This window comes from Cucurbita moschata, unplaced genomic scaffold (genome assembly GCF_002738365.1).
Source record: "Cucurbita moschata cultivar Rifu unplaced genomic scaffold, Cmos_1.0 Cmo_Scf00024, whole genome shotgun sequence".
Lineage (NCBI taxonomy): Eukaryota > Viridiplantae > Streptophyta > Magnoliopsida > Cucurbitales > Cucurbitaceae > Cucurbita > Cucurbita moschata.
The window spans coordinates 990,553-1,002,072 of record NW_019268540.1 but is presented as its reverse complement, the minus strand read 5'-3'; the positions used below and the strand labels follow the sequence as shown (position 1 = coordinate 1,002,072).

The following is an 11,520-nucleotide window of genomic DNA, read 5'->3' as shown; positions in this document are numbered from 1 at the left end:
TAGATTATATATTATTCGATAATTAGATATTTTGAACCCAAAAATTTGAATTTTCTCAGTCCGCCATTGACCTCTCCATCTTCAAACGCTCTCTTACCCACAGTATGTACGTCGTCGCCTTTACATCCACATTCTCGTCGCCGCCGTAGCCACCGTAAGTTCCCCGCATTTCACCGTTTCCGTCGCGAAATCCGCCGTGCGCCGACGAAGCCTGCTTCTGTCCTGCTCGCGGCGCGGCCGCCGATTTGTTCGGGTAACTCTCAGATCGCATCTCGCTCCTCTCCCAAAAACGCCCGCAGCCACCACTGCCGACCGTCTCCGTCGCGAAATCCATCGACGCCGGCGGGTTGCTTTGCTTCCCTTTGGCTTTGGCTTTTCCGGCGGATCTTGCGGCTCGATATAGACGCCTCATGAAGCACTTTCGCTTCGGGTTTTTCTCCATTTTTGCCCGACCCGGTTAATCGTCGGCGGATGAAGAAGGTGACTCGGGTTTTGCTAAAGTCACCCATCGTCTCCACGCTTTATATAGGACGTGCCTCACGGACAGAGCTTTAAAAAACAATAAACAAATTATAAATGCATTCTTTAAAATGTATAAATATATTTCTATTTTGTTATTAACCCTTAAAAATATTAGCGAACAGAAAAATAAATAAATTTTATATTTAATATATCAAATAATTTTTAAAATTTAAAATATATTGTTTAGTAATAGGAGCGAGGCGAGAATATTTATAGGATTTTATGCTTTAAAAAATAAAATAAAAAATAAAAAATAATTGTAAGAGGAGAATATGATTTAAATAATAAATTTCGTATGAACCCAAATTTAGATTAAATTAATAGGGAATATTGCTGGGATTTTTTTTTTCTTAAATTAGTGTCATAAATTTCTAATAATACCCGAAATTAATATTTAAAATAACTATTTTTTAAAAGAATAATAAATGAAAAAAATTCTCTAGAATTTTGAAGGGATAGAGACGGAAAAGGCTTTCTGGTCCTGTGAACATCTCTAATTACAATCTTAACTTAAACTTTTGTCTCTAAACTTGTATGTCTAATAGATCTCTAAACTTTAAAGTAGATTAATAAGTTCTCGAAATTTTAATATTACTATTTTTTTTTATAAAAAAAAATGTTAAATATGCCTCAAAAAAAAGTTTTTTTTTATATATAATTATTAACAAAAAAAAAATTAGGGTGGTTCTAACTTTATTCTAATAATGAGCAAAAACAAAACATGATTAAATTACAGTAAATAAATGTGAAATTAAGGTTAGTTGTTGTTCCATTGTATTTTATAATGTGAGTATTCTTTTGCAATTAAAAGAGCTTTTATAATCTTCTTTTAATATTTTTAATTTTACGATAATATTCTCGGGTGCATTTAGTTTGATAATAAAATATTCTTTTGTTCGAGTTGGTAGAATATTGGTCTTTAAAAACTCGATACCGTAGGTTCAAATTTTATTGAATCAATTCAAGATAACTTATTCTTATTGAATTTTATATATCCATTTGTAATTAATAACTTAAAAAACGCCATTTTTCATAGTATTGCTTCAATTTTTGTCATTTTTTTTTTCATTGTTAAAACACGTTTACGTAATGGATCAAAACGAACAATATCTGCTAGTAATGAGTTTAGGCTATTACAAATGGCATCAAAACTAGACACCAGGCGGTGTGCTAGTGATGATGCTGGATCTCCTAAGAGGTGGAGCAGTGTGCCAGCAAGGACGCTGCCCCTTTCGTAATGACATCAAAACTAGATATCGAGCGGTGTGTCAGTAATGATGCTGGGTCTCCTAGGGGGTGGAGTAGTGTGCCACTGAGGACGCTGTCCCTTTCGTAATGGCATCAAAACCAGACACCGGGTTGGTGTGCCAGTGATGACGCTGGGTCTCCTAGGGGGTGGAGCACTGTGCCAGCAAGGACGTTGCCCCTTTCGTAATGGCATCAAAACCAAACGCTAGGCGATGTGCTAGTGATGACGTTGGGTCTCCTAGGGAGTGGAGCAGTGTGCCAGCGAGGACGCTGCCCCTTTCATAATGGCATCAAAACCAAACACCGAGCAATGTGCCAGTGATGACGCTGGGTCTCCTAGGGGGCGGAGCAATGTATCAGCGAGGACGCTGTCCCTTTCGTAATGACATCAAAACCAGACACCGGGCGGTGTGCCAATGATGACGCAGGGTCTCCTAGGAGGTGGAGAAGTGTGTCAACGAGGACGCTGCCCCTCCGAAAAGGATGCATTATGAGATCTTACGTTGCGACGATGTTTCACTCTTCCAAGAGGAACTAAATAGAGGCTGAAAATTAATATTCAAGTCTGAACAAAGTTAAAACATTTAAAGAGACATTTCACAGACAACACAAAAGCATTCCTTAAACTCCCCGAACAAGAAAAAAACAAGCAACAAGAGAGTGGAAGGTTGAATTCTGAGGAGAATAAGCCATATTAGCTTAGATCTATTTCAGAACCAAGAAGAATGAGCCCTCTTCTTCCATGTTTCAAAACCTGAATAAATCTATGGATGATCCATCAGGTCCGTCCTCGAACATCGAGTAGCACCGGATGTTGGCATCGCTGCTACCGTCCGAGACCAAACGAGGACTAACGAGGTCACTCTCGAAGCCAAGACCGTCGCTATGGACAAAATGGGATGAGGGGATGAGGTTGGATTGGACCATGGAGGTTAGATTATTAATCTCCCCAGCCTCAACTGGTGTTGACAGAAGAGAGAGAGCACAGCCATTTCCCACCACTTTCTGAACATTCCCAACGTTGTTGGATCCAACATTGAGAAATGGCGGCTGTTTTTCTTTGTAATCACAGCCCGACAGCCCGGGAAACATACTTTTTCTTCTGTCAGCAATGTCGAGCTGTGAGTTGCTGCTGCAAAGAGCGTCGTTATGCTCGGGCTTGATCATTCCGATCCAAGATGAGCTCAAATCATTGCCAGTAGACAGTAACTGGTTACCAAATGGTAAGAATCTTGGACCTGTACAAGCAAGTCATTCGATGACGAAACATGCAAGCGTGGAAGAGAATGCCTAAATTAATATAACGAACCTTGGTTGCTATAGAGAAATCGTCCTGCATTAAGCGTTATCGTTGCAGGTTGAGGCTTTCTTCGACGTCGGTTGTGCCCATCAAGACGTTTCCTACAGCTTCGTTTTCGATCATCAAACTCCACCAGAGAATGGAATCTACAAGAACATGTGTAATTGAACTGAAATGAATACCAAGAACAGAACCAACCAGACAAAGGTAAGAAGTAAAAGAAACATATAAAATGCAAGTCCCACAAAGATTTGCTTCCAATACTTATTCAACTATCTGGTAAAAAGCAAATAGATTATGGGAATCCGCCATCCGCGTCCGGGGTCCGAGGAGTAAAGATACGAGCACGCCTTGAACATGTTACAGCAGAAAACAAATGCAAGCACAAACTCGAGGTAGTGAAATAGAGTAAAAGAAGAGAGCTTATCCCACCCACTGTAACAACCCAAGCCCACCGCTAGTAGATAGTGTCTACTTTAGCCCGTTACGTATCACCCTCAGCCTCACGATTTTAAAGCGCGTCTACTAGGAAAAGGTTTTCACACTCATAAGGAATATTTCGTTCCCCTCTCCAACCAATGTGAGATCTCACAATCTACCCCCATTGGGAGCCCAACGTCCTCGCTAGCACACCCCTCAGTGTCTAGCTTTGATACCATTTGTAATAGCTCAATCCCACCGCTAGCAGATGTTGTCCGCTTTGGCCTATTTCGTATTGCCGTCAGTCTCACAGTTTTAAAACACGTCTACTAGGGAAAGGTTTCTACACCCTTATAAGGAATGCTTCGTTCTCCTCTCCAACCGATGTGGGAGTTCACGATCCATCCCCTTGGGGACCCAACGTCCTCATTGGTACATCGCCCGGTGACTGGTTCTGATACCTTTGTAACAGCCCAAACCCACCGCTAACACAGAAAAAAACGAACAGCCTAAAAGTATACCCCATCTGCATAACTTGAATTCTAATGATCAGAAAAGAAAACCATAAGAAGGCTGAATCAATGAAGAAAATTACAGCATATGATGTTCTAAACATTCCAACACACCTGCTACATTGCTGGCAGAATCGTTGTTCCCGACCGCAAATGGTTACTTTCGGTGTTTTAGAATGGAACTCGCACACTTTATGGCGACGATGATAGTCCCTGCACTTGCTAAGGTCTGAACTGCAGCCATCAACCATACACGAAGGAACTTGGGGTCCGTTATAAGGGGTACGTGACCTCTTCGTTAATCTCGAAGACGACGACGACAACGACTCGATCAAAGTAACTCTAGTTCCTTCGATGTCATCCATTGATCCTTCACCCATATGACCAATGCCCCTGAGTCTCAAATACATCAACCAACTTCCTCTACTCCAACACACTCTCAGTTTCCTTCTATACTTTACAATTTTTTGAACGTTTTCCTTTTCTCTAAACAACACCGATTCCCAATACAAATTTCCCTCAATAAGAGTAAGAAACCAGACGATGAACGATGAACGATGAACGATTGAGCAGCAATAGGAAGGATACAACTCAAGCTTAAGCAAATACAACACAAACAAGTAATACAATCAGTACTGTCAAAATTTCCTCAACTAGATCAAATTTTAGGCTGCAAAAGACGAGGAATATGGCCCATCAACATGAACTATCCACTTCAGTCACAATTCTCTAAGATCTATGCTCAAATTTTGTAAAAAGTATAACGAAAGTAGCTCATCATCACCAAGATTAAAATCCAGAACAACAGAAAATTCCAACAGAAACCCAATTCTGCAGCATCATCAAATCATGATAAACTAATTTCAATCCCTACAAATTGCATTCATACAAAAACAAACAAAAAACAGCAATAAATTAGAAGAAACTCACGAGTGAAGCTCCAACTTCAACCTGAGGAAGCTGAAAGAGGAAGAACTGAAGAAACAGAAGGATGAGAAACGGGTTCAAAAACCAAAAGGGAATCGGATTTGGGCGGATGAAGAGTTAGAGAAAGCAAAAGAAGGAAGAAATTAGAATGAGAAATTGGGAAGAGTGGATAATGTAGTTGGAAATGGGTATTTTGGAAGTGTTGAGAATTGTATTGTTTAGAGACCCAAATCCATGGGATTTTGGTGGGAGAGAAGGGGAAAATCTGTTGAGTAAAGAGAGAAAACAAATAGAAAAATGAGAGAAAGGGGCATAGAAATGAGTGGCAAAGAAAGCGACAGAGTGTGTGTTTGTTTTTATGAGTTCAAATTTGAGGGACCCAAAGGAATGGTGGAATTTCCAAAACAAAACCCTATGCCTTCCTTTCCCTCCTCTTTCAAATCCGAGCATATATTTACCATTTCTAAATTTTAAGCAATTCTTGTGTAGAATTGCACCCCAGCAATTCAATTAGACTTTGATCAAGTTAGAGGGTGGAGTGACTCAATTTAGAACAAGGTTCAAATCTTGCTTCTAGATCTTCGATCCTAATCTAATTCTAGCCTTATCTCTTGGTTGAGATCTTTGATCGTAATCTAATTCTACCATTATCTCTTGGTTGATCCAAATTTAATTCTAGCCTTATCTCTTGATTGAGATCTTTGATCGTAATCTAATTCTACCATTATCTATTGGTTGATCCATCCAAATTTTGTATAAGGAGGTGTTAATTACTATGATTCAAGGGTTTTTGCTAAAACAAAAACTTCAATCGTTCGGCTGAGGATTAGGGTTGCCTGAGTAATATTGAACTTTTGAAAGAATATGAACATTTTTTATACAAGTAACCAATCCAAAGAGGGTTAAAATTATAAATTTATCCTTATATTTAAAGTTTTTTCTTTTGCCTTCTTTTCCTCCTCTTTACGATAATTTATTTTCCCTAAAAATCACTTCATAAAAATCACTTCATAAAGTCGAATAAAGTTGTGATTAAAACCACTTATAGAGGGTGATCATCGAGTTCTAAGACAAAACAAAACTCGATTGCAAGACCCACCTATCAAATATGGACGAAAGTCGACCATCATGATCCAACATTATTGAATAGAAGGGGTCGTTGTTCAACGGATAAAAATTTAAAGATGAGAGTCGTAAGAGAAAATATTTTAATATAACGTGTTATGATAGACATAGTATGGCCCATCTGTACTTTTCTAATTAATATTAATTTAATTTAGTTAGTAATAATTAATTTAAAGTTATAATTAAATTTTATTTATTAGAGAGAGAAATGGTGAGCCATAGAAGTGGAATGAGAAGTTGTGAACCAAACGATCAACTAAAGTAGAAGGCTCCAAATAAAATAAAATATTTAATAATAAAACAACCAAAGTCGCCCAGCTGCAACAGCTGGAAAAGAGCCTCTAGAGACCAGTTGAGAACTTTATATGTATAATTTACATTGCTAAACGGATACAATTTTACGGTTAAAGCTCTCGATCGAGAAAGCACCTGGTTTGAACCTACTCGCCTTGCAAGAGCGTTTTCCCAGTGCTGCAAAAGAGTGGCTAAGCACGCTAAGTAATGATAACAAAGATATTATGGTCCGTGCTATGACACTAAGGATGCTCTGATACCAAACAATATGGATAATAACAAAAATAAACAAACCTCGATCCCACTTCTTGAGGTATACTTGTACATGTTTTTACTAAGCTGTTGAATTGTTCTGCAAATAATAAGGGCAGATATTAAGCTAAGTAAAGGTCCCAACTTTATTTCATGTTAGCTAAGCACTACAATTTGGAACACACACAGCATGTTTGAGAGTGATTTTGAAACGACTAAAATCACTTGCTCTTAGCTAACATGCCCTTAACTCGGGAGAACATCTCGAAGAACGGTATTTCTTGGCATAGTGGCCAAAAACTCGAGCACGTTATTGATGTCCCTTAATTCACCAATGTTATATTCTTCAAATAATAAAACAATTAACTCATAGTAGGGCAGCAGCCTTCCAAGTTCAGGATGCATTTATGTGCTCAGCCTTCCAAGACTCAAAACTTCCACAAAGACAATATGACGCATATGGAAACAAAATTCATTACGTCAAGAAAGCATCAAAATTAGTACATGATGAAGTTTCAGGGTCTACCTTAGATTGCAAAACTTTTTGACTATCAATGAAGTACTGGTTTGGATGATTAATCCCGGCGTCGCATGACGAACCATGAACCGATTCAAATGTCAAGGTGCAGGCCAACTAAAGATACATGAGAAAAATGTTTACGTTATTCCCAATATTAAAATAAGATGTAAAAAAAAAAAGGAGAATTAACAGCCAACCTGATAGTGTCTATTTCGCACTTTGTCCAATATATCTTCCATTTTCTGGTTATTTACTCCCATTTTACCAAGAGCTGCTCTTAAGTTGTCTTCACTGTTGAAGAAATCGTTATATCAAACAATGAATATCTTTTTAAAAATATATATCATTCTTATACCATAAGAAAATTTAAAGTCATCAAATTAAGCATAGCTCTAGCATAATGACCAAGAATAACTCTAGCATAAAGACCAAGAGGTCGAAGGTTCAAATTTTCCACCCCGCTTGTTGTTGAACTCAAAAAAAATTAAGTCCTAGAAGTTTAGGCACTATTGCCCCTCTACAAAAGCTGTTTGTTGCCTAGTTATTGTGGTGCCCCTCTACAAAAGCTGTTTGTTGCCTAGTTATTGTGAAGAGGATAACTTTTTTAAGATGTTCTGATAATACCCTTGCTAAGGATTGTGGTCTTTGAATAACACCTATCCAAAGATCACATGTTTGAATCTTCAAGTGAGATTAATAAGAAAAACACTCGATATTTCAAAGTCTGGGTCTTGTAATGGGCCCACAATTATAAAACGATAGACATACTGTTCTTTTTAATTGATTATTAAGCTTTCCAACTCCACAAAGACGAATTCTTCCAACATTTTTTTTCTTTATCATGGATTAACAAGCACATTGCCTTATGGCCTACAACATATATATATATGTGTGTGTGTGTATGTATGTATGTATGTATGCATACTAAATGACTTCAGCTTAAAATTCAAGATATCAAGAAATTGTTTTAGGAGGCATACCTGAAATGTCTATAGGGACATCCATGATGATCTCCAACACCAGGTGATGATGAGATGACTTTTTGACAGGAATAAGGTGAATAATCCTAGTACGTTCAGATAGAAAAAGATACAAATCAAGATAGAGAAAATTAGAAAATACACAAGACTGCTTATAGTTGTACAAGTAGGACAATGATGGAGAGGCCAGATAAAAACATAACAAGAAAAGACGAGTAATCACGTCGCAGAGAAATAGGACATTAAAAATTGTCGAAAAAGATGACAAAATATTTGAAGATTTCTAAAATAAAAATCTAAGTAAAGTTGAATCAACTAGTTCTGCATCTTAAAATCTCCTTTTTCAAAAACAAATCTGCATCTTAAAGATTTAGAGGCAACATCTCTTACCACTCTCTTGCCTTCTTTTCCATAGTTATGCCTGATACTGTATGCATATTCTTTGTCAAACCTCTCAACACCAACCTATGGAAGAAAGGATAAAGCAATAGCTATAAGATATAAACTTCTAGCAAACAGATAAAGTAATATTCAGGAGAAATGGAAGTAAATAAATAGAATAGAGAATAGGATAAAAATCAAGAGAGAGAACTCGAGCATTATAAAAGATGTTTACTGAAGAACAATTAGGACAACTACAGAGACCAACTTTAACATAATAAAAATGATAATTAAAGATTTCCCAATGGCTAATGGTGGCACAGGAATTTGCAATTTAAGGAAAAGAAATGAGGTCTGATTAGCAAAATGGTTTGGAGGTTATCTTTAGAGGGTAAGAAACTATACATTATGTCATTGTTAGCACTTATCGAAAGGAAAGATAGCGTTAGTTTGTCAACGAGAGATAATCAAGTAGTCTTCAAGAACCCTTAAAAAGTATAGCATTGCATAAACCTTGTTTGAAGAATTCACTTCTATCAGAATTGAAATGAAAGCGGAATCTAAGATGAATGGACCGGCTTACAGCCTTTTGTGCAAACTTTCACAGGGGTTTTTGCAGTCCTAAAGGGACTTGTATATGGGACTTGTATATTTCTTTTTTAAACCAAGAACAAACTTTTCATTGATTTCATTGATAAGTGAAAAGCTACAAATAGTCAAGAATACAAACTCCCACATGGAAAGAAAAGAGAGTTAAAGTTTTAAAGGGGCTTGCTTGTTAAAGATGGTTGGAAAGAGAGCATAGCCAATTTGAACCATGTGATGGGAAGAAACTTAACCGATAAAGAGAGATGAATTAGCAACTAATAGAATTCCTAAAAAGGGTTTGTCTCAATATAAAAGAACATTGAAATTAATGGCACTTAAATTTTTAGATACTTTCTAGCTGAAATCACTATTCTTCCAATTGAAATATATTAATGTCTCAACAAGAATTTTTATTTGGCAATAAGGGAAGGTGAGGGGCAAAAAATTCTTATTGTGGGTTAGAGATGACATACGGGAAGGTTAGAGTTAGGAGACTCACTTCCCAATCCCAACCCCATTTCTAACATCATTACTCAATTTTTGAGTTGTTATTGTTATATCACCATTTTTACTGCTGTTTATTCCTTTGCAGATAACTTAAAAGAGTATTATTATGCTTACTCTCTGCGAGAACTCAGCTCTCCAGAAAGCAAGGGCATCATCAAGCTTCAAACCAACACCCTGCATGTGAAGAATTGTAGTTAAAGATTGAAAGGCTTCATACCAAAAAATGAGAGGAGCACTACACAGATAAATACTTCAGTAAAAAATACTACTCATGCTTCAATCAACTACATATTATTTGTTCTTGATTGTTGATTCTCCTCATATATGATTCTCCTCACATAAAAACATCATCAATCGTCTAAATTAAACTGCCTTTACTGCTTGAAGCTTGAAACCAGTCAATAAATTTTTTTCCTTTGGAATGTTACTTTGGTTTTGATCCTGGAAATACAGCTTTTCCGTAATCTCCAAAGCTTTTACTTTGGGTGCAAAAAGAGATCTTCCTGCTTTGGTATCGTATCAAATGATAACAAAAATAGCCGATATCACCATTACACAACCATTAAGAAACTTTAACAAGACAGTAAACGACGATAGAGGAACATGTACACAATTCATATTTATAAGAGCAATTCAACTCTTCATGTAGAATAAACAAGACCATTCAGCACTTTTGTAGAAATACATTTAGTGAATGGAACGGTAAGTATCAACTCTCTCAAACCAATTGTGATCAATACCAAACAGAAAGAAAAATGAAAAGTACATCAAAGTGTAAGCATCTAAAATCAGTAAAGGGGCATTGCACAACCTTAAGAAAGAGACCTAATTGCATTCTCCCTCCATGCTTCAAATGATGATCTTCTTTCAGCTGGACATGAGTAAAATAAATAAATGAAAAACTGTTCAATATATTCAATATTATGTACCAACAACAGGAAGAAATAGGAGAGAGAAAGAGAAAAGAGAAAAACTTCCAGAAATATAACTAGGCAAAGCATTGTGGCCAGTCTTCTAACCTTATCAAATAGGTGCCGCATGCAAAGAGGAAATGAACTTTTAGCAATTTGTTCAAGGTCTTTGATTGATATATCAGCATACTCTGTTGGCTGGGGAGATATTAAGCAACGAAGATCCAGATCAGATTACATCATGTGGTAAAGTAGCTACTTAAATAAACTACCTGTGAGTAGTCAGGACCCAGGTAGCTAGTGCAAAGGGCTTCAACGATCTATAAAGCACTTAGAATATGTCAAACACCACAAGTATAACGTTTCTTTACAATGCACGTGTCTCACTATTATTATACTCACAGGGGTCAACCGATCCTTCTCTTGTTCTCTTATTGTAGATGTCCATTTCCTGGTAATAAAATTTATAACTTTTAGAGATTTAAAAAATGAAACTTTCATCATGTACTTCGTTAGATCTCCCAAAACTTCGTAATATAAATGAAAATTTTGAAAAAATGAAATTATCACACAACATCCGTCCCTATATTCTATCCTTTTGTGATAAGAAACAAACTTTTATTCATAAATGCTGCAAGTATTTATGAGAAGAGTAGTTGAGGGAAAATGAAATCTAACGTAATCCAATTCAAGCGTTCTTTAACAACCTGTTTGTCAGACTTAAGGCCTTTGATAGGTAACTGCGGAATTGTGTTGCAACAAGGGAAACCACCTAAGCAATACATGGAGGAAAATTAAAAATAACCATCAAGAAAGTACATAAAATTAAATAAAGATGTATACATGCATATATAGTCATGAAATTACCTGATAGATAGCAATATATGCATATCCTTTATGAAGTAATACCCTTCGACCAGCCACCAGTTCTGGAACTTCTTCCCATGGTACCTTCATAAGATAAGGTAGGAAAACGATGAGGAAGAACATCCAACAAGCTGAATTTTCTTTCCTTCTCTCTTTTTTTTTTTTT

General features: G+C 36.7%; 2 protein-coding genes across 5 annotated transcripts in view; both read right to left on the bottom strand.

The window, feature by feature from the left end:
- Positions 1-2,300: 2,300 nt before the first annotated feature.
- On the bottom strand, positions 2,301-5,219 carry LOC111460645 (squamosa promoter-binding-like protein 16). Of its 3 annotated transcripts, none has more exons than XM_023103853.1 (4): positions 4,933-5,219; positions 4,117-4,598; positions 3,080-3,216; positions 2,301-3,008 (listed from the first exon to the last, which is right to left on the bottom strand). In XM_023103853.1, the coding sequence occupies exons 2-4, from the start codon at positions 4,410-4,412 to the stop codon at positions 2,518-2,520; spliced, it is 924 nt and encodes a 307-aa protein (XP_022959621.1). In that variant the 5' UTR covers positions 4,413-4,598; positions 4,933-5,219; the 3' UTR covers positions 2,301-2,517. The 3 variants fall into 3 exon arrangements, with proteins under 3 accessions (XP_022959621.1, XP_022959622.1, XP_022959623.1); XM_023103854.1 differs by having other exon boundaries at positions 4,117-4,488; XM_023103855.1 differs by having other exon boundaries at positions 4,117-4,395.
- Positions 5,220-6,279: 1,060 nt separating this feature from the next.
- LOC111460608 (probable DNA primase large subunit) overlaps positions 6,280-11,520 on the bottom strand; it is an 8,958-nt gene continuing 3,717 nt past the window's right edge. The window contains exons 8-20 of one of the 2 annotated variants that reach the window (XM_023103807.1): positions 11,355-11,438; positions 11,195-11,259; positions 10,890-10,938; positions 10,760-10,807; positions 10,596-10,685; positions 10,388-10,447; positions 9,691-9,750; positions 8,491-8,565; positions 8,101-8,186; positions 7,318-7,411; positions 7,127-7,234; positions 6,643-6,700; positions 6,280-6,525 (exon numbers count right to left, since the gene is read on the bottom strand). In XM_023103807.1, the coding sequence (XP_022959575.1) occupies positions 6,683-6,700; positions 7,127-7,234; positions 7,318-7,411; positions 8,101-8,186; positions 8,491-8,565; positions 9,691-9,750; positions 10,388-10,447; positions 10,596-10,685; positions 10,760-10,807; positions 10,890-10,938; positions 11,195-11,259; positions 11,355-11,438 (837 nt within the window). In that variant the 3' untranslated portion in view covers positions 6,280-6,525; positions 6,643-6,682. The other variant, XM_023103806.1, reaches the window with a different exon arrangement.

What these genes read in the sequence shown, in the direction of transcription:
- LOC111460645 (XM_023103853.1), bottom strand. Translation starts at nt 4,412, where the DNA reads ATGTATTTGAGACTCAGGGGCATTGGTCATATGGGTGAAGGATCAATG. An exon ending in TTCTGCCAGCAATGTAGCAG is followed by an intron (nt 3,217 to 4,116) that starts GTGTGTTGGAAT and finishes ATGTTCTTGTAG; the next exon opens with ATTCCATTCTCTGGTGGAGT. An exon ending in ATTTCTCTATAGCAACCAAG is followed by an intron (nt 3,009 to 3,079) that starts GTTCGTTATATT and finishes TTGCTTGTACAG; the next exon opens with GTCCAAGATTCTTACCATTT.